We start from the raw sequence: 21,008 nt of genomic DNA on the forward strand, positions 1-21,008 counted from the left end.
CAATGAAAGGTCAAATAACTTGTTCATGATGTTCGAAAAGCAACCTCTGCTTTTCACTTGAATTTACTTCACTAATTTACTTTAGTCGGAATTTCTGTCTGTGGGTTCATTTCGTACAATAACTTCTTGGTAGTGTCAAAACTACGTAGTGAACCAGCGCAGAACGTGCTTTGCAAAATAATTATTAATTAATTTTGAGAATCATAACCAATTAGCGAACCAATTAGCGTTAATTCATATGTAATATACATATAATTATAATTAAAGCAATTTTTAGAAATCATTCAGGAAAATGCGAAATTAATGAACTAATTTATGTAATAATGTGGACAGAATTTATTAATATGTTTAACATTTGCATAATTCTGCTATTATTTATTGATAAATGCCTACTTTTGTATCACTATTTTTCGAATTACTAGTATTTGTAAAATAAGCCTTGGAATTGAAAAAAATACAAGTTTCAGAAGTTTGTAAAGAGAAGTGGTGTACACTACACTGTATGCAATGGGAAGTAGAGACGCAAATTAAGAAAAAGATCTAAAAATAACATGAGTATTTATTAATAAAATGTACATTATTTATGTATTGTATTCACGATACTCTTCTCCTCTTCCTTCTAGAAGCTTCATCACTAATATCCTCAGCCTCCTCTATTTCTGCATCACTCACAGTTTCTATTATTTCCGTCTCAGCATCGTTTATTTCTGCTTCATCTATAAACAAATGAAATTAATTACATTCTCGAGAAAAAACGAAAATAAGGTTTATTGGGGTATCATTAAGAACAAGCTTTTTGAACCGGTACAAGGGTTTGCATAAATTAAGCGGAGGATTCGTTTGGAAGGAATAAGGGTCAAAGATACGCGGGATATGTTTATTATTTACCCGCTGAGATTCAACCGTTTGGAAAGTATAAGGGTCACTGACAGAACACAGACTCACGAGAGAGATGTGTCCCGCCCCCGGATAAAAGTTACCCTTGCCTTTCTCAGGCTCGACACTATCTCAAGTACCTTTAATATCGCCAAAACTTCTTGTAAATACTTAATAACGTAAATAAAACCACAATAAAATCAAATGTAATTATAATACATTCTGGAAATAAAACCTTCACAAACAAACAGACAGATGGTATACTTCGAATTCATAATTGCAGTAAATTATATGGAAAAGTGACATCATTTAGTACTACTAAAATATGGCCTCGAGATGACCGCTACCTTGAGTTAGGTCATGGTTATGTATCATCACTGCAAATATAGCAAAACATAAGTGGTTTAAGATATAAAAATCAAAATAAATCTTATCGCTTTTTAAATAATTGTAGGATTTCTGATTTAAATAAATATTTTGTCTGCAAACATATATATTTCTGAATTTGAACTGTCCCACTACTGGACAAAGGCCTCTTGATCTAATTAAAAACCTCCTTCTTTTTGGGAAGTCGGCTAAAACGAGATTCGCGTTCTACCTGTATAATAAGCTAACCTTGGAAATGGCTGCAAATATTTGGACTTTTCATTAGACTCATTTTTTTTTAATCTAATTAGTGACGAAATAAAACAACCTTGAAAAACAGCGCGGGTAGATTAAGTATTTAATTAATTATGTATAGTCTTTAAGGTATTGATCTATGGGCGAATATAGACTGAATAATAAAGGTATTTGGGTTAGCTAACTCTCGCCAAACTTTATGGCGGTTCAAAATACGTCAAATCGCACATCTACTTAACAACACAAATCGATTCTATGAAATGCACTAATCCGATAGCGATATCGTTAGCATGTTTACTCAGTCAACAATCAAAGTATGTTTACACGCTAATATTTGTTTGTTCGTACTATCAAGGATATATAATTTTACGTGTTACGTGAAGGTGAGTGAGGACATTGACTTTAACAGCTGGGTATACAAAAAATGTGTTTTGGATTCTTAGAAACTCAATTGGTATAAAAAAGGGTAATAAGAACCATATTATCGTTTTTCTGGTAAATAACACAAATCTTTACTGTTATTTTAAGGCTGAAGAGTTTTTTGTTTGTTTGAACTGTCAATCTCAAGGACGACTGGTCCAATTTAGAAGAATCTTTCAGTGTTAGATAACGCATTTCTCGAAGTAGGCTATAGTGTTTATATCCGAGTGCGGGATGTAGTTCCCACGGGGCGAGGGTCTTTAGTTACGTCTTATGTTTTAGGGTCAATTCCCACTGAAAGAGCAGCGGCCGGCAGCGGCCGGCAGCGGCCGTAATAGGCATGATGACAGTAATCAAAAATCATTAAAATAATATATTTATTAAATTAAACTTGAAGCTTGGAATATAAAACGCGCATTGTTTTCTTTATTAATAATGTGATTAATATGTATTTTTATAAAATAAAATTACGAAATAAGGCAATCCGCCATGATATCTTGAACACCAATCAGAGCTCGTGACGTCATCTCTGAAAACAACTCGCGCGAAAGCGCGAGAACGTCACATTTCGTTATTGTGAACTTCCACTGCGATCTTTGTTTTTAATTAATTAATTGTTTATAACACGAGTTATGGAGCCCGAATTTATCAAGGCAAACAGCGCTAATTTGCCTAGAATTGATATCATAATGCTGGGAAAGTTTTTGGCATCAAATAAAGATTTTTGTTCAGCTGAATTTAGAAATGTTAAAACTTCCATGTAAGTATACTAGTTTAATTAAAAAACAATGAGAGATGAAACCTAACCTCGAAATAGTTATTTACATTATAAACTATGCTAGAATCTAGAGAACTATGTAATAACTTACATCAAAGTGATCTTCACAAAAATAAAGTTGTACCCTGGGCAATATTGCTTTTGAATCTCGCTTTGCAAGTTTAAGCCACTTGTTTCGTATTTTTTTATTGTGAGGAACGTACACAAATAACTTATCAGGAGTTGTTTTGGATGTGTTCTTACACTGGGGGACCCCACAACACCTATGCCCTTTCGAATTCATATTTAATAACACAAAAAACTTAATTATTGCACGAGCGTTGTTTACTTGCGTCTTGTAATTTCAGTCGTGACGTCACAAGTGACGACATGACACTGACAAGCGTTTTCGCGCCGGATTCAAAGTGGACAGAGAAAAATGCAATTATTTGATAAAAAAACTTCGCATTTTCTTAAAATTAATAATTTTTCATATAAAATAGACGTATACCTACATCATACAAAGGAATTTAAAAATTTGTCATCATGCCTATTGCAAGGGATTGAGCGCGAGCGCGGCGGGCCGCGCGGCGCCGCGCGGCGCCGCACCGCGCCGTGCTCTTACATTTTCCGTGCTCTTACGGCCGCTGCCGGCCGCTGCTCTTTCAGTGGGAATTGACCCTTAAGGTCAATTCCCACTGAAAGAGACTTTAGGTAGGTACTTTAGTATTTGTAACATGCTCCGAATTTGGCAAAGTCAAAGTCAAAGTCAAATCATTTATTTCATTTAGGCCTTTACAAGCACTTAAGAACGTCAAAATCTATACATATAATAAATCTGTAGAAAAGTAATTTTTGTACATTGAAGAAATTGACAAAAAAAATAGCCAGCATGTTAAAGGATAACTAACAGAACCCATTTCCATCATTTTTGTCTGTTTGTCTGTTTATCTGTTTGTTTGTTCGGGATTCACGTAAAATCTACGAATTAAATGCAGACAATGCTTATATACAAAAATTCTACGTAACTTGGGGTATTACTTAGTCTTTGTTTCATCGAAATCGATTCACTCTATCAAAAGATATGATTAATTTTGTGAATTCAAGATGTAAAATATTACGACACGCAATCTATTTGTTAAAACTGTACATTTGAATGTTGTACTTATATTAGTTGATCGGCCTATTATTAATCTTTACACAGAAAATCACACCTTTATAAGTAACTTCGGAAGAAAAAAAAATATGAAAATTTTGTTTAGCCAAGGTTAAAGTAGCTCCATCTGTGGTAAATAAAATACATCATCAATTTGTCAAAGGAGCGAGGTGGTAAATGACAATATTACCATACATTCTTTATAGAGGATTATTATTTCAACAGATGGAGTTGTGTATTTTCCGTAATTCACCATATTTTAACACGTAGTGTAATTTTTCGATAGACATTTCAATAGTGTTTGTCAGTTTGCCGTGCCACATCAAAATCCAACTATAATTATTGCCTTGATGAAAAGAAAATTAATAGTTCTCAGCCAAATTTAAAACGGTGCCATCTAAATTATTTTTTGAACATTATGTCAAAAATGATGACTTTAGTGGAACAATTAATTATCATTTAAAGTTACAGATGGAGTTCATATCAGGATTTTTTCATAAACATAGTTTAGCTTATCTTCCACTAATGTGGTGGCCTTAAAACAAATTACTTTGAGTGAGTAGTATTAAGTAGACCTTTATTATTTTTTCTGATGCAAAATATGTAAACTTAATCCTAGAAGAAATGAGGATCTATCTCTCGCAAGCGCTGCTAAGCGTGAGGAAGGTAATGTAGGATTCTGTAGCTTTAAAAACAAGCCCAGATACAAAGTGCAGATAAGAAATGGGAGCTCTCTCTATTTAATACCATACACACGTAAAATGCTTTATGCGTCTGAAAACGTACAAATTACGCGCCGCATACCAGAGACATGCTTACTTTCAACTTCTCATCGCAAATACACTGTTCACGATTACGAACAGTCTCAGTAAGACCCGAGCCAAGTCTAAAAACCCTAAAAAATACCTTTTATATAAAACTACGTTTGATGTCATTTAATCACAAAGACAGAATTGTTCTCTGTTGCAAATCCTATCCACCTATATCCTGTCCTAATCCAGAATGCATTGCAGGTGTGCATTGCACAAAAACCAATCGTATCCTATTCGAGAAGTCAAAAGAGTTGACCTGCCAACGTCAGCTTCTGCGCTAAGCAAGTGTTCTTAATACCATCAGAATTACATTCATCGTTGAATGAGGTGAATAAATTTTCAGAAACCACAATAACAGTAGGAGCCAAAGAGTATTATCGCTTCATAGAGCTCTGATTGGCCCCAGGTGACCAAGTCAGGTCTGATTTGTTCGTTCATCAGATCTTTGAAAGTGTTTCGGTGGATACTTACTGTCGTCCTGTTTACGTGTGACACAAAATATGGTATATAAACGTCCTCCGCAAGAGCGAAATTTTCCCGGTGTGCGGTAGTGACGCACAGTATACAACACTTATGTTTCTTTTGATTTGCTGGCTCCACCAAGAAATGACAAATTGCGAGCGTACATTCTGAAAATCTTGGCAAAACTACAGGTTTCAAGTACGAACACATGAAGTGGACTCTCACAGATACGTACATTTTGCCTATTCGTGAACTAATGCAAACATTTCGGTGGAGTCCCGGCTTAGGCCTCCCCCACATTAGGCGTGCGCGATCCTCGGGCGTGTGAGTAGCGCGGGCGCCGCGCGTGCGTCGCGAGCGCGGTGCGTGAGCGACGCCCGCGCTACTCACACGCCCGAGGATCGCGCACGCCTAATGTGTGGTCAGCCTTACCATGAGTAAGTGAAACTATCCTACCCTATGCGCCTGCTGATGATGATGACTCATTTTATCATCCATCCAGCTACTCCCCAACTATGTTGGTGTTGGCTTCCAGTCACCGAATCTGTTTTAGTACCGATATTTTGCTTGGAGCGACTACCTATCTACAATCCAGTCAACTACACAAGACGATATCCATATTATGGTAAGACTGACAGACTTTCTGGCTTCTGATTAGTCGCAGCAGCTGCAGAAAATGTACAAATGACAGCTTTGTCAGACTCAAAGCATGTAGACATAGATTATAGCTGTTTCCTGTGAAAATTACTTACGCACCATACGTAATAATTTTCCAAATTGGCTGAACAACGTCACAAACTTTACTTCTTTTGTTTAGATAAATGGTCACATCCACAACACAACCTTGATCAATGAATCTATGCGACTGCTAAGTGCTAATCCTAATTATACTGTCACGTGAAAGAATGCACCTACGGGATAAGTAGTATTTTGACGATTCTATATTGCCCACGCAGACGAAGTTGCGGGCAACAGCTAGTTATAACTAAGTTTGATTCTAGTTGCCCATTCCAAAAGTAGCTTCCTATGGAGAAGAACGGGCAAGAAACTCCATGGTTACTCTTGTTGGCTATTCGTCAATATAATTTAACCAGCCGTTCTAAACTCAACATCATGCATTCAGATAGCTTCACAGTCACTAAGTACCCAATATCACACCGGCAAAGTTATTTGACGAATACTATAAGTACAATAAACATAATACCTTCGTTTCTCGTCTCATCAGCCTGGTCAATAGCATTAAGAGCTTCTTGTAACGCGGGACCTTTGATCCTGAAGTCGCGGGCAGTACCCAGGGATAGGTATTGATGCCAGTTTAACTGTGAAAAGGGTACAGGTTAAAATAGTGTGTGTAGGTATATGAGTGAGGTTAGTGGGTAAATGTTGTTAAAATGTATGTCGTTTAGTTGTGTATGTTTATTTGAATAGGTATTAAAAATCTTTTGATATATTTCAAGTACAAGATAGTAACGCCATCTATAATTTAGAACACAAACTATGTGTATCAAATGGTGACGTAGTTTTCGTAGTTTTTTAGAAGTAAATAAGAAATTATACGATCGATATATATAGTTATTTATTTTTATTTTTGTGAATGTTATTAGACACGAAACCGTATATAATGTACATAACAATGTATACCGTTATGTAATGTATGCATGTATGTGCAACAGATGGATCTATGTAAAGGGGTCAGATTTTTTGCTGCCAATCACTTCGCACGGATCAATCAAAGAAAAACAAATAAATTAATGTTCTAATTAAATTACCTTGGCCTTATTAGCGAGCAATATAACCCGTTTACTAAAGTTCTCAGCCTCCAACACAAGCCGCGGTATAAGCTTAGTCTCTCGCAGCACTTTGCTCGCGTTCTGCTGTTGTTGCGACGCCTCTAAGTACGTGATCAAGTTGTCCATTACTGTTGACAGCTTCTTGCCGCTTAGTTTCAGGAGGCGCTCGAATCTGATGTGGGAATTACATTTTTATGAAGGCAATTTTAAATTGCAGTTCTAATATGTATTTTTTTAACAGTAACATCTGAAAAGACACGGGAGAACTTTGTGTATTACAAATTCCTTCTCGATTCGCCGCCGCCATTCGCTTCGAGAATACGACATTGCCCCTGCTAGGCGGGGCACACCTGGACTGTGTGCTCCACCGTGTTCTCAGAGGGCTGTCCACACATATGGACGTCACCTCACGCCCGATCCAATGCATGTGCCTACCGAAACAACCGAGTCCCTGCGTCACGCAGCAAGTGAGGGCACTGTGACCCCTCCCGAGCCACTCCTTAAAGAGCGGATTTACAGCTATTATTCTTGCATACCCTGACTATGCTATCTTTTTTTTTAACGACACCAATATTAATTTGATGATATACATAACCCCGCTCGCTGAGGGTTAGCAGCGGTGAGGGAGTGTCAGACTTTTACTGACTAAAAACCGTTGTGTTCCGTCGTAGGCCTTTTATGTACCAGGGCCGCGGGAACTCTTTCGAACAATTCCGCAGCCCCGGACTATGCTATATCTCACCGCACAGCAGCAGCGGGAGCGGGCTCGGCCTGCTTGGCGAGGGCGGCCAGCAGCACGTACAGCCGCACGGCGCCGGGTATAGCATACCCTGCTACACTACTCACCGCACAGCAGCAGCGGGAGCGGGCTCGGCCTGCTTGGCGAGGGTGGCCAGCAGCACGTACAGCCGCACGGCGCCGCCCAGCACGCGCCCGCTGCCGCCGCCCACGCAGCACCGCAGCTTGCAGCATGAAGCTGTCCATGTAGTTATCTGGCATAGCTGCACTATAATTGACTTGTATACTTCTGTTATTTCTGGAACAATTTTATAGAAAAGTTTATAAATTTGCATTTTTAAGAGGGTTTCGACTGGTATTTTAACCATCTTCCAAAGATCGTATCGTATCGCGGTCGCCCACGTCACACACACCGGAGCAGTGACGATACGGCGCACGCTTGCTCACCGACCCCGGACGCGCAAACACGACCGCACGCGCAACGACCGAAAACTCTTGTCCATATTTTCCAAGTTTTTTTTAAAGATAAAGATTGTTTTTAAACGGTTTTATTTAGCTCACCCAGTTTGTTTTATTCATTCTTGGGTCAAATTTAGTAATTCAAATTTCACCCTCTTCCTGTCAACCGATTAATCTGAAATTTTGTATACACCTTTAATTCCGATGACAATACAATATAGTAATATCAATAACATTGTAAATCCAATATGGCCGCCGGCACAAAATGGCGGATAACGTAGATTTTATCAATCCCATCAATATGGGTATCAAATGAAAGGGCTCAACAAGCAGAATACAATATACTATAAAAAATTGAAATCCAAGATGGCGGCCGCTACAAAATGGCGGATAACGTACGTTTTATCAATCCCATCAATATGGGTATCAAATGAAAGTTCTCAACCAGTAGAATACAATGTACTATATAAAATTAAAATCCAAGATGGCGGCCTCTACAAAATGGCGGATAACTTAGGTTTTATCAATCCCATCAACATGGGTATCAAATGAAAGGTCTCAACAAGTAGAATACAATTTACTATGCAAAATTGAAATCTAAGATGGCGGATAACGTAGGTTTTATCAATCCCATCAATATGGGTATCAAATAAAAGGGCTCAACAAGCAGAATACAATATACTATAAAAAATTGAAATCCAAGATGGCGGCCGCTACAAAATGGCGGATAACGTAGGTTTTATCAATCCCATCAATATGGGTATCAAATGAAAGTTCTCAACCAGTAGAATACAATGTACTATATAAAATTAAAATCCAAGATGGCGGCCTCTACAAAATGGCGGATAACTTAGGTTCATTTGATACCCATGTTGATGGGTCTCAACAAGTAGAATACAATTTACTATGCAAAATTGAAATCTAAGATGGCCGCCGCTACCAAATGGCTGATAACAATTTTTTATCAATCCCACCAATATGGGTATCAAATGAAAGGGCTTCACAAGTAGAAAACTGTCAGTAACTCCAGCGGGGCCCAACAGGGCCAAGGCCTGCCTGGGCTGCGAGATTGTTTGAAAGAGTTACCGCGGCCCTGGTACATAAAAGGCCTACGACGGAACAAAACGGTTCTTAGTCAAGAGTCTGGCAGTCCCTCACCGCTGCTGACCCACAGCAGGAGAGGTCATGTGATGATTTTTGGGGTCGTTAAAAAAAAAAGTACCTGGAAGGGCTATGTATTGAGGAATTAGATTGTAATAAATTATCAGGTAAGAGACCGTGTAATAATGATGCACTAAATGAATTAGATAGAATGAGGAATATTCGGTAGGCATTTTCATTAAATACTAAAAACTAGAAAATAAAAAATCGGTAAAAAAACTTTTAAGTTAAACGGTTTTATCTTATGTGCACTGAAAACTAGAAAATAAAAAAATAGTTACTTACCTGTCAACCTACGTAGGTGGTCTTGGTCATATTAGACTAAAATAAAAACGTGGGGCCCCTCTGAAATCCTACCTATGGCAAAGCATATCTTTATACTTTGGTAGATCATGAGCTCGGCGTTCGCTGGTGAAGCCGCTACGGCTGATTTATTGATTGTCAAAATCTCCAGTTACGATTATAGTAAGTCGATGCAATCCACACCTATTATACCTCTAGAAGAAAGTACTACAGCAACAGTTAATGGGCCCCACGTTTTTATTTTAGTCTAATATGACCAAGACCACCTACGTAGGTTGACAGGTAAGTAACTATTTTTTTATTTTCTAGTTTTCAGTGCACATAAGATAAAACCGTTTAACTTAAAAGTTTTTTTACCGATTTTTTATTTGTTCAAATCATCGGTATGCAGCATACATAGGTAACCATTAGTTTGAAGTCTTGTTATGAACTTTAATACTTTTTATTGAGATAATTCCTAAGTGTTAACTGGTTGTTTTCGCGCTGAAAAATATAGCCTTTGTCACCCTGGGATAGTGTAGCTTCCGAACAATAAAAGAATTTTTAAAATCGTTTCAAGACTTTCAGAGCCTATAGGGAAAAAAAACATATTTTTTCCTCTTTATTGTCTTAGGTTATTTACCTCTTTCAATCCTCTGCTGAGCAGCATGAGCAGCAGTGTTCACAGCGACCGTAAGATCCCTTGCTCTTCCCAACAAATGTTCCACGCCTTTAGCCCTGACGGCCAAGTGGTCGCATATAGTGGTGAGTACTGTATGTCCAGTGCGGGCGTCTATCGTGAAGAAGCTGTTCGTGTCCTCGCCTGCTGATGTGTCTTCTTCCTAGTGAGAAATTGACGTTAATGGTGTCAGTTTTAAAAAAATACATACCAACATTACCGAAGTGAGAACGTCCTCCTTTTTGGGAAGTCGGTTAATGTTTGTACACAAATGGCTAGAAGCGTTCTCAGCCATATGTGGACCAATTTTGTCAGCAAAGAAGTTCAGTCCGCCTGATAAATTGTTAATTGTTTGGTTGCTTATACGAGCGACAATGCCTCTACAACTTTCGTGTTACCGGGCGAAAAAAGGGATAAAAAAATCTGCCTGTTTGAAAATGCTATAATGCTAAAGTTGACTTTCGAAATAAACTACATTAAAACTGAAGTCCAATGTGCCAAAAAGTGAATACACATACGTTTCTTTTTTATACCTTTAACATTTACATATACATAAGACTAAACAACATCTACTCACATCAATCCTCCCCAAAGCACAGGACAGTTTAGCGATCAACTCGTCCAATAGCGTGGCTTCTTGCTGTTCACTGTACGATGACGTCAGCAACGGTCCTATTAGTGGGAGACAGTCTTGCTTGCTGGTACGGATGTAGTCTTCTAGTTTTACTAAGATCTGTGAATTAAAAGGTTTGTTAACCATCTACAATTGTTATCACAAGAACCTCAAGAACATGGGCCTAATATTATATACTTTATTCCACTGAAAAATTATATTCTGGGTGTTACGCGGAGCATACGAGGTGCAGAGCTTATTGCAGAGTTACGGTAAAACTAAAAATAGTATTCTTGCTTGAGTTTACCCAAATTTAATCGGACTTTCTTCATTGCTAGAGAGGTTATTATGTTGACAGCTTTATTCCGCATAATATGGGCATGTACACGCTATAAAATAATTTAATCTAAAGGCCCGCCATCAAATCACAATTTTTTCACAAAACCATAATCAAGACAGGTTACAACAAAATCTTAATCCTAAGGGTGCGTCCACATCTGGCGAATGCGCCGCGAATGCGCAGCTCGCGAGCCGTTTGCTCGCTGTCCGCGAGCTGCGCGCGTGCAGTCACTGCAATAGTTCGGTGCTTGTCTTTAGCGCAACTCACGCAAGGCTCGTATAGAGCGCGCGAGCGGCGCGCGATCTGCGCGCAATCAGTTCTCGCCCTTACAGTTCCGTATATTGGCTCAGTACTATCGAAGATGGCAGACGTCGCGCGCCGCCTGCGCGCCGCTCGCGTGCGGCGCTTAGGTCGCGCGCGAGCAAGCGCGGGCCAAGCAGAAGCGGCGCACGAACAAAAATGCACGCGCGCAGCTCGCGGACAGCTCGCGATCGGCTCGCGTGCTGCGCATTCGCGGCGCATTCGCCAGATGTGGACGCACCCTTACATCAGAAAAAAACCTCTTTAAACTTACCCTAGTCTTCTGCGGGCAAGAAACAGTAGGTGTCTCCAACAACAACGAGGCTATCTGTATGAGTACCCCGAGCTGTTTCTTCACTATAACATCTCTCTCATCAGGAATACTATCCTCTTCTATATGTAGGAAGGCCACGTGGATGTTTTCTAGAATTATTGATAGGCATTCTGCTCCTGTCTTGTCGGTGTTATCCGCTGTTGGAAAAAGGTATTTTATTAAGACGCTATAGCTGCTGACAGCGGTTTCACCCGCTTCTAGAGATAACTATTTCCCGCACGTGGCTAAAAAGTACCCTGTAGTGTTAAAGTTATGAGAAGCATAGGGAATTTTCAATTTAGTATTTCGTGCTGTTTTATGTTATTTTACAATTGTAGGCCCAATTTAAGAAAGAGAAGAATTTATGAATTTTATAATAATGCATGCGCGATGACCAATTATTGAATAATTCAACGGTATCGAACGAACCGAACCGAACGAAAGCAGGGACCCAGTATTGGACAAAAAAAAATACAAATGAAATATGTAATGTAATATGTATATTACTTATAGACGTCAAGAAAGAGTCCATCTTGAGCGAGTAGAGAGGCGAGAACAGCAGAGTGAGACAAGTCTTGAACACTTCCAAACATGCCACCGCGGTCTGATCGTCGAACTCACACATATCTTGAAACCTGGCAATATAGATAACAACTCACAATTTCATAAAGGCGTAAAATAATTCAGCTTTTGACTTAAATTAGATTTGATCAAAAACATATTTTTTTCAGTGGTATACGCCCAATTTACTGCTATTGGGCTGCAGTGTATTAATATATATGTTTTAGAATTTGAAGAACTGAGCAAATAAAGCAGCAAATCAGTTAACTTACCTACGGACACAGCAGTTGTACAGGTCAGTGGCTATGCTGACCACGTGCGTGGCTACTGCCTTCTTCTCCAAGTGATCGCTGAGTAATACTGAGTGGTTGCATCGCAGTGCCCAAATGTGGAAGTAAGTACCACTCGTAACTTACCTACGGACACAGCAGTTGTACAGGACAGTGGCTATGCTGACCACGTGCGTGGCTACAGCCTTCTTCTCCAAGTGATCGCTGAGTAGCACTGAGTGGATGCATCGCAGTGCCCAAATGTGAAAGTCGCGGCGAGCACGGAGTTGATTGCGCTGGTCTAATGAGGACCATGGTACGTTATCCCTGGAAATTAAATATTATTGACTTCTTGTTAGGATGGTTGAGAAAATAAATACTGTGAGTCTTAAATTGGATTTTGCTAGACTTTATATTTAAGGACTGGCTTTCTCCCGTGGATTCATCCGCATCACAGCGATACTACTTCCCATTCCCAGATAAGAATAGCCTATAGATGACACCCAAAGTAAAGTGTAGTTTCCAGTGCAACACAAGCATACAAACAAAAAATGCACTACGTTAACAAGAACTGTAGATGTACAGAAATATCTATAGTATTATCAATATAAACCGAGTTTTTAATGTTTATTTCAAAATGTGTAAATAAGAAAAGACTTATGTTAAAGTATACTTATTCCACATACCCATACAAAAGTTCAATGACCCTATAGCACATCTTGGTGTCCCACAAACACGGCAGAGGTTTGAAAGGCCCCGCCTTATCCTTGACTAAGTTGGACAACTTGACGGGAGCTTTGCCCTTCTCCTTCTGTGACTTCTGTGATTTCTGACTCTTCTGAGATTTTACTGTCTCTCTAGTCTCGTTTAGAGATTTGTTCCCTTTTTTATTTGCTTTTGGTACTACCTAGAAATGGCAACAGTATTATTTAAAAAAAGAATCATTTTGTCCTGATAGCAATTACTGTCATCATCATCATCATCTCAGCCATAGGCCTTAGATCTCTTCAGATACCTGTTGGAGGCGACCTGCATCCAATTACTGTATTCAAAGGTCAGATAGTCCCCATTCTTAATTATGGTTCACTACGCCAAGACATCACAAAAGCTAAGCGGATAAGTTTTTAGGGCGGAGACGACATGTTTGAATGCCGTTATTAAAACATCTCGTCTTCGCCCACTCTAAAGAATCCCAGAGAAGATAAATGTTTAGCTGTTTATGTCATATGTGATACATAGGGAACTACTTATAGCACCTGGATAAAAAGCAGTAAACGTATTATTCCATCCACCCTTTCACGTTTTGAATAGGTGTTAATGAGAATATAATGTCCCTAAATACATAAAGTTGTTTGACGACCTCTGTGGCGCAATGGTCACCAAGCCGGACTGCCGAATCTGAGGTCCCGGGTTCGATTCCCGGTTCGGTCGACATGTTTGTGATGAGCAATGCTTGTTGGTCGTGGTCTGGGTGTTACAATATGTATTTATAAATAAATATGTATATGTGTAGCTATATGTAGTTTATCAGTTGTGTTAGCACCCATAACACAAGTTAATTAATAACTTACCATGGGGCTAACAAACCGTGTGTGAAAAGGTGTCCCGACATTATATATTATAAAGTAATAATACCTTAGTCTGTTCCAATAGCTGATTACTCGCTTTAAACAGCTTATACACCTTATTAGCCACATCTTTACTAGTGGTACTCCACTGCATGATCGTATGACCTATCAGAGTTTCGTAACATTGTAGCATTTGCTGCACTTTCAGGCATTTTGCTTTGGATTCTGATGTTATGTCACTGAGGCTGGAATCTTCCTGAAATTATAACTTTGAAGTTGAAGGGTGTGTTTGAAAAATGAAGTATATACTGCTTAACAGTCACATTTCACGGGAACTATTGTCATCGAGCCAGAATACGACTTAGATTGTCAGATATCCCATTCGGTAAAACCCCACATACAGAAAACAATGTACAAATGCATACGACGATGTCTCCTGGGAGTTTATTGCGCCACTTCTTCCCAATAATAACACACCCCGTCTTCGTCATGACGTTCACAATGCGCCATTTTGCAGCCTTGAAGAAATACTTTTTAGCTTCGGTCCAATTCTTTAGAGAAGCAAAGCCTTTCAACAGTAATATTGCGAACACACAAGGAGTCAAATGGCTAACTTCATAATTGCAAACTTACGTGACGTGACCTGAACTCACCAAATCAACACTAAAGAACTGGTCAGCATCACACAGCTGCTGCAGTATCCTGCCCAGCTTACTCTTCAGGTAAGCTGTGCCTGTCTCCACGTACTGGCTGGCGAGGATGTCTTCCAGATCCTCTTCCTCACCAGGCTGGATGAACATAGTAGGAACTCACCAAATCAACACTAAAGAACTGGTCAGCATCACACAGCTGCTGCAGTATCCTGCCCAGCTTACTCTTCAGGTAAGCTGTGCCTGTCTCCACGGACTGGCTGGCGAGGATGTCTTCCAGATCCTCCTCCTCACCAGGTTGGATGAACTGGGCGACGGCGTAGAGAAGATGGGCTATGGGCTCCTGGTAGATGGGAAACATTTTGTTAAGGTTTTTCGGGGTCTGATATAATAATATCAGAAAAACATTTCGCCAGAAAAACATTGTATATCTTCTATAGAAATTGTGTGTTCGTCCGAATAAGATCCCGAACTGTAAAAAAATGGCATGACCTATTATGGTATTTTACTTTAATTTGACACTGGAATGAGAATCATTTTAATTTGTTATTGTTACTTACAGTTAATACAGCAGTAACGCCATTAATCTGCACACACTTGTTGAGCAGCAAGGAGGATACTCTGTCGCCCTCGGGCAGGAACTTGCTCAGGTGCTCATACAGCAGCTCCAAGATAGACTCGTGGAGCGACTGCTTGTCTTTCGCGCACTCGTAGATTTCTACAAAATTGCAGATTTTTTTACATTGACTGAAGATCGAAGTTTTTGGAAGGGAAATGTGTATGAGGTGTGGTTAACATTTTAAATATCTCTTCTATGACAGTTCATATCGAGACGACGGCGATAAGATACTGGTAATTTCGGTAACAAAAATCCTAAGCCGTTATGCGCAAAAATTTTATGATATAGTCATATCAACTATGACTGTTAATATTATTTTAAGGAATATGAAGAGATTTCTTAAGTAACACAAATTTCATTGATAAACAGCTTTCAGTAATAATACGAGTATAAACAGAACTATAATTAAATAAACATTGTTAACTTACTGGTATAAAGCAACTGTTTGACGAGCGCGTCCTGTACAAGACATCGTCGCAGTATGGACACCACCTCCATACACATCGCCTCGTTCCGCACTCGTGATGTTACACTGCAAGAAATAAACTATTGATATACCAAAATTATCATTATGAACCCTTATCTAAAACTCTATATATATTTTTGATTGATTTATTTCGACCTCGGCATTGCGACTTCTTGAATAATATAATTCCGAAATGCGGACAAAGTCGCGGGTGCCCGCTAGTTCTGTCACAAGACTGAACTCTCACTGGTATTTTCGGTTAACGTTACGTTTTTATAAGCTATTTATTCAGCCTTTACGTTATGTCCATGTACAACAAAGATAATCCAAAAAATAAAATATCTTTATGATTAGGTAGCAGGCCGTGGTAAAAAGTCGTGGTGGCCTAGTGGGTAAAGGACCAACCTCTCAAGTATGAGGGTGCGGGTTCGATCCCAGGTCAGGCAAGTACCAATGCAACTTTTCTAAGTTTGTATGTACTTTCTAAGTATATCTTAGACACCATGGACTGTGTTTCGGATGGCACGTTAAACTGTAGGTCCCGGCTGTCATTGAACATCCTTGGCAGTCGTTACGGGTAGTCAGAAGCCAGTAAGTCTGACACCAGTCTAACCAAGGGGTATCGGGTTGCCCGGGTAACTGGGTTGAGGAGGTCAGATAGGCAGTCGCTTCTTGTAAAGCACTGGTACTCAGCTGAATCCGGTTAGACTGGAAGCCGACCCCAACATGATTGGGAAAAGGCTCGGAGGATGATGATTAGGTAGCAGGCCCTTTTTTACCATAATAAAGTTTTATCTCATACACCTAACAGGTTGTTACGAAACGAAACGAACGAAAGTGGAAGTGAGCCTGCAGGGATTTGAAAATGTATCTACATGTCAGTATCAAATCCCTGAAGACAACATTCACTAAGCTCGCCAAACAGAGACGAATCGAATCGCAAAAAAGTCGCTTTTATATATATATATTTTATAGACACGTAAATATGTACGACCCGGCAAGTGCGCCGAATCGAATCGACCAACGCACGAATTGATAGACAGCTCAGTGGCTGAATACCGGAGTAAGGAAAGATGAGGGGATATGACATAATGCAGGTAGCCTACTGCTTTCTTCTAGGTAAAATTTGTGTAGTGGGCGAGACCAAAACGATCAGTTACGAGTGAACTAACGATTCGGATACATTGAGACATTTGTCAACAATTATTGCTACAGTTGACTCTCGTTAATTCGAAACTCGAGGGACTCTAAAAATATTACGAATTATCGAGGTTTTGAAATATTAAATGGTTCGAAATTTGTGAGAGAAAATAAATAGAATTTCGAATTATCAAGGGTTGAGCAATTATTATTTATTAACTGCTATTGTATAACAATGTCAAAAGTTTAAAAATACATTTGTGTACACACACGTATTCATAATATGAATTTCGAAACAACCCCGTAGTGCCTAGTGCGAGTTTTGCAAGTAAATTTTTTCGATGCGAAGATTATCATACCATTGAATCACGTAGCACTTATCATAGAATTGTTTATTTAATAAAGACTGTCATCAGTACTTGGTCGTATTACACTTGAGCTCACTTTTGCGAGTGTAATCATTATTAACCGGCAAAATAAAAGAAGAAGTAATACCTAAATCATGTGCCGTAGCATACGACTCTTTATTTCAATAGACTTATAATTACGTATCGAGTTGCGAATGCTGTCAAAACTCGGAATCAGCACTCTGGTTTCTTCAGAGCAGATTGCTGCTACTCAGAAATACTTCAGAATGCTCTCTGACTAACCTACAATCTTTCCGCCCCTTTCTCTCTGCTACTTTGAATTGTCGAAGTGTTGGACGACTAGGAATTCGAAATAACGCGTCGTTTTGTTACATAGCAATGATTTTTTGTTTGAATTACCAAGTGTATAAAAATGTATTGATTTAGTTCGAAATATAAAGAGATTTTCTAGGGAACTCGTGATAACTTTGAATTAAAGAGAGGTTCGAATTATCGCAGGTTTGAATTAACGAGAGTCGACTGTATTTCAAAAAATGCACGGGTCCGAAGAAGGCGTACGAGGGCGAAAACAATAACGTGCCTCGTCCCCTGCATTTTGGCGCGCTATACTTCTTACTTACTTTCTTAGGCAATTTTCCGTTATGGCACCTCCGCTAGTCATTTTGTTCTCCATGCCGAATGCCTACACCGCGCCGCCCGCCTCCCCGAAACGATTCGTTTCGACTCGACGCGCCTCAGTCGACGCGGCAAAACCGTTGCGAACTAACGTAAAACTCTTTTCAATAAATAATGAATGAAAGAACATTGATATCTCTAGTACAACAGTATACGGAACTGTATGACCCGGAAGATCCACATTATCATGATGATCAGTGCCGAATGAGTATATGGGAAGAGATTGGGAGGAATACGAATGAAAAGCGTGAGTTTTGTTTTGTTTTTAGTGGAAAATAATTATAAGTAAGAACGTGTTTGTTCACCTAATTCTTGAGATTTCCGGTTAAGCCGATTTGGTTGTTGTACGTTTATTTTTGATCAAATCAAATGATCAGCTGGTTCCTTGTTTGTTTGTAAACATAATGAAACCCGGTAGGTGGCGCTGTCTGATAAGTTAGGTTATGTTCGCCACCAACTTTGATCCAATTTTTTTTTGGGTTTTGATGCTAGAATATGACCTCATGTGTTGCTGGTTGCTGGGGAGTTTGTTCCACCACTTCTTCTTCCCAGCAAAAACCCATAGGAAATGGTGAAGGGTGGGCGTTTTGGGGGCTGTCTTGGGGGAAGCCAAGTTTAAATAAAAGAATTTTGATTTTGATTGTTTGATTTCATAACAGGTTCTCTTAAGAAATAGATTGCATTTTGTTTCATTTCATGTTACAGTGCAAGTTCGATAAGCAATAGTTATAAACATTGCAATAATTGTTCTTAAAAGTTTTTCTTTCATACTTAAAACTCATAAAGCTTAGAAACTATTAAATTGATTTTAATTTTATGATTTAAACTTCCAGCCTTAGCATGTAAAGAGAAATGGAAAAAGATTCGTGAAAACTTTAGAAAGGCAATTAACCTAAGAAAAAGTAAAAGCGAACAAGGTTTAAAAAACTTCAAGCCTATACGACACGGTAAAGAACTAAGATTTCTCATCCCATACCTTGAACCAAACGAGTCAGAAGATTTGACAAAATTACTATCTATATCTAGTGATGATGAAGAAGAAGATAGTAACATTACACCACCACCAAAAACTAAAACCGTATCAGTCAATAAAATTAGCAAAACGAAAAAAACAGAAAATATTCCCGAACCTGAAAATCAACAGCCTGTATTCAAATCGTACTTACCTGTAGAAAAAATATACACCCCCGAAAGGCAGGAAGAAAAAGACCCTACTGTGGAGTTTTTCAAAAATCTGGGGGAAACTGTGAAGACGTTTCCACCTGATGTTCGAGTGCGGGTTAAGAGAGCAGTTTTTAGTATAGTTAGCGAAGCTGAAGAAGAAATGGTTACGAGGGAAGTTGGAGATCGTAAGCCGTGACTGTAAGTTTCCATTGGACTATGTATTTGTATTTCACTGTTGAAGACGGGAGCGGTTATTGCAAAAATACGAGTAAACGAATATCTAAGTGAAAGCTCCGTGGATATTGGGTAGCAATTTCAGTGATATAGTTTGCATATCTAGAACAATTAAGTGTGTTCCTATTTTTGTGAAGTGGTCGTGTAAATAGAAGTGAATGGATATTAGGTAATCGGAGCCAAACGAGGCGAACGAATGTAATTCTAGAATTCTTTGATAAACAATTCTGCCAAGGAAGCAGTTCTGACATTTTTGTAAATATCTCTAATCATAATTCATTGATATAATGGATTTTAAAAGTAAATAAGGTAACGACTGAGGTTAACTGTTCTTTTATTTCTACGTTATAAGCGGCAAAATATACGTAACCAATGGGGACTAAAAAGATGACAAAAGTTGCAGAACATGACTAAACATTTTAATATTTACCTTACCAACAGCAAGTTAACACCCGTTAGCGGAATGATTAAGAAATCCTGAATATTGCAGTTTATTTTACACTGTTTAAGTAAGCCTGAGACTACATTTTTCACAAGATAAACGAAGGAAGGAAGGAAGGAAGGAAGGAGGGTTTTAAACGCCTGCCAATTCCTTTCACTTCACATATAGAAGGACATCCAAAACACATACCGACCAAGAAGTCATAGCACTATAAAGGTAGTTAAATAAAAGACTTACACATTCCCCTGATGCGTAGCATGCAAATCCACGGTGAGCTGAGTGAGGTAGGAGTGTGCGCTGTACTGATCACTGTAGCTCTGACTGCTAGTCACTGAGGCACTCACGCGCACGTGACGCAGCACTGACAGGAAGCCTGATAGCGCAAGGCAACGGTGTTGGGAGTCCCTGGGACAATAATAAATACAGTAATCACTACATAGTATAAAACAAAGTCGCTTTCTCTTTCCCTATATCCCTATGCACGCTTAAATCTTTAGAACTACCCAAAGGATTATGTTGCAGTTTTCTTTTTTCATAAGTAGAGTGATTCAACAGGAAGGTTTATATCAGCATTGCACCCGTGCGAAGCCAGGGCGGGTTGCTAGTAAGGAATAAAATAAACATAGAATAAGGCAGAAATGGTATGATGCTAAAAAAGCAAAATGCGAATTGGACATCAGTCAGCTGAGTGAGGTAGGGTAGGAGTGAGCGCTGTACTGATCACTGTGGCACTCACGCGCACGTGACGCAGCACTGACAGAAACCCTGATAGCGCTAGGCAGCGGTGTTGGGAGTCCCTGGGTTAAAAACACCATAATGCGAATTGGACATGTCGAAAAGGGTTCCGCACCGTTAAGAAATCCTCGTGATATTTTTATTTTGTGCTGCTTTTAGAATTTTTTAACAAAGCAGCAGCAGAAATAGATCATCTTTGAAAATTAAGTGTCTTTACTATCCATGAGAATATTGACAAACGAGGGGATGGACAATGGAGTATTAGTAATAAGGTTCTATTTTAACCCTTTGGCTACAAAACCCCAGCATAACCACACAGCAGAAAAAGGGCCGAAATA

General features: G+C 39.1%; 2 protein-coding genes across 4 annotated transcripts in view; one reads left to right on the forward strand and one right to left on the reverse strand.

Annotated features, from left to right (window-relative positions):
• Window positions 1-541: 541 nt before the first annotated feature.
• The window catches only part of LOC124632933 (Fanconi anemia group I protein homolog), a 34,673-nt gene continuing 14,206 nt past the window's right edge, over window positions 542-21,008 (reverse strand). The window contains exons 11-26 of one of the 3 annotated variants that reach the window (XR_006984687.1): window positions 20,173-20,340; window positions 15,875-15,978; window positions 15,388-15,545; window positions 14,991-15,170; window positions 14,245-14,433; window positions 13,296-13,516; window positions 12,757-12,936; window positions 12,287-12,414; window positions 11,741-11,937; window positions 10,791-10,946; window positions 10,178-10,376; window positions 7,850-7,930; window positions 7,741-7,754; window positions 6,874-7,066; window positions 6,309-6,423; window positions 542-716 (exon numbers count right to left, since the gene is read on the reverse strand). Coding sequence is in view for 1 of the 3 variants with exons in the window: in XM_047167950.1 (XP_047023906.1) it covers window positions 595-716; window positions 6,309-6,423; window positions 6,874-7,066; window positions 7,741-7,930; window positions 10,178-10,376; window positions 10,791-10,946; window positions 11,741-11,937; window positions 12,287-12,414; window positions 12,757-12,936; window positions 13,296-13,516; window positions 14,245-14,433; window positions 14,991-15,170; window positions 15,388-15,545; window positions 15,875-15,978; window positions 20,173-20,340 (2,500 nt within the window). In the remaining 2 variants the exon portion in view is untranslated. Of the gene's footprint in view, window positions 717-6,308; window positions 6,424-6,873; window positions 7,067-7,636; window positions 7,931-10,177; window positions 10,377-10,790; window positions 10,947-11,740; window positions 11,938-12,286; window positions 12,415-12,756; window positions 12,937-13,295; window positions 13,517-14,244; window positions 14,434-14,990; window positions 15,171-15,387; window positions 15,546-15,874; window positions 15,979-20,172; window positions 20,341-21,008 lie in introns of those variants that run through there. The other 2 variants (XM_047167950.1, XR_006984688.1) reach the window with 2 other exon arrangements.
• On the forward strand, window positions 18,203-19,819 carry LOC124632934. Its single transcript, XM_047167951.1, has 2 exons — window positions 18,203-18,342; window positions 18,929-19,819. Exons 1-2 carry the CDS (start codon window positions 18,210-18,212, stop codon window positions 19,453-19,455), a joined length of 660 nt encoding a protein of 219 aa, XP_047023907.1. The 5' UTR covers window positions 18,203-18,209; the 3' UTR covers window positions 19,456-19,819.

Source organism: Helicoverpa zea, chromosome 9 (genome assembly GCF_022581195.2).
Source record: "Helicoverpa zea isolate HzStark_Cry1AcR chromosome 9, ilHelZeax1.1, whole genome shotgun sequence".
In the NCBI taxonomy this organism is placed as follows: domain Eukaryota; kingdom Metazoa; phylum Arthropoda; class Insecta; order Lepidoptera; family Noctuidae; genus Helicoverpa; species Helicoverpa zea.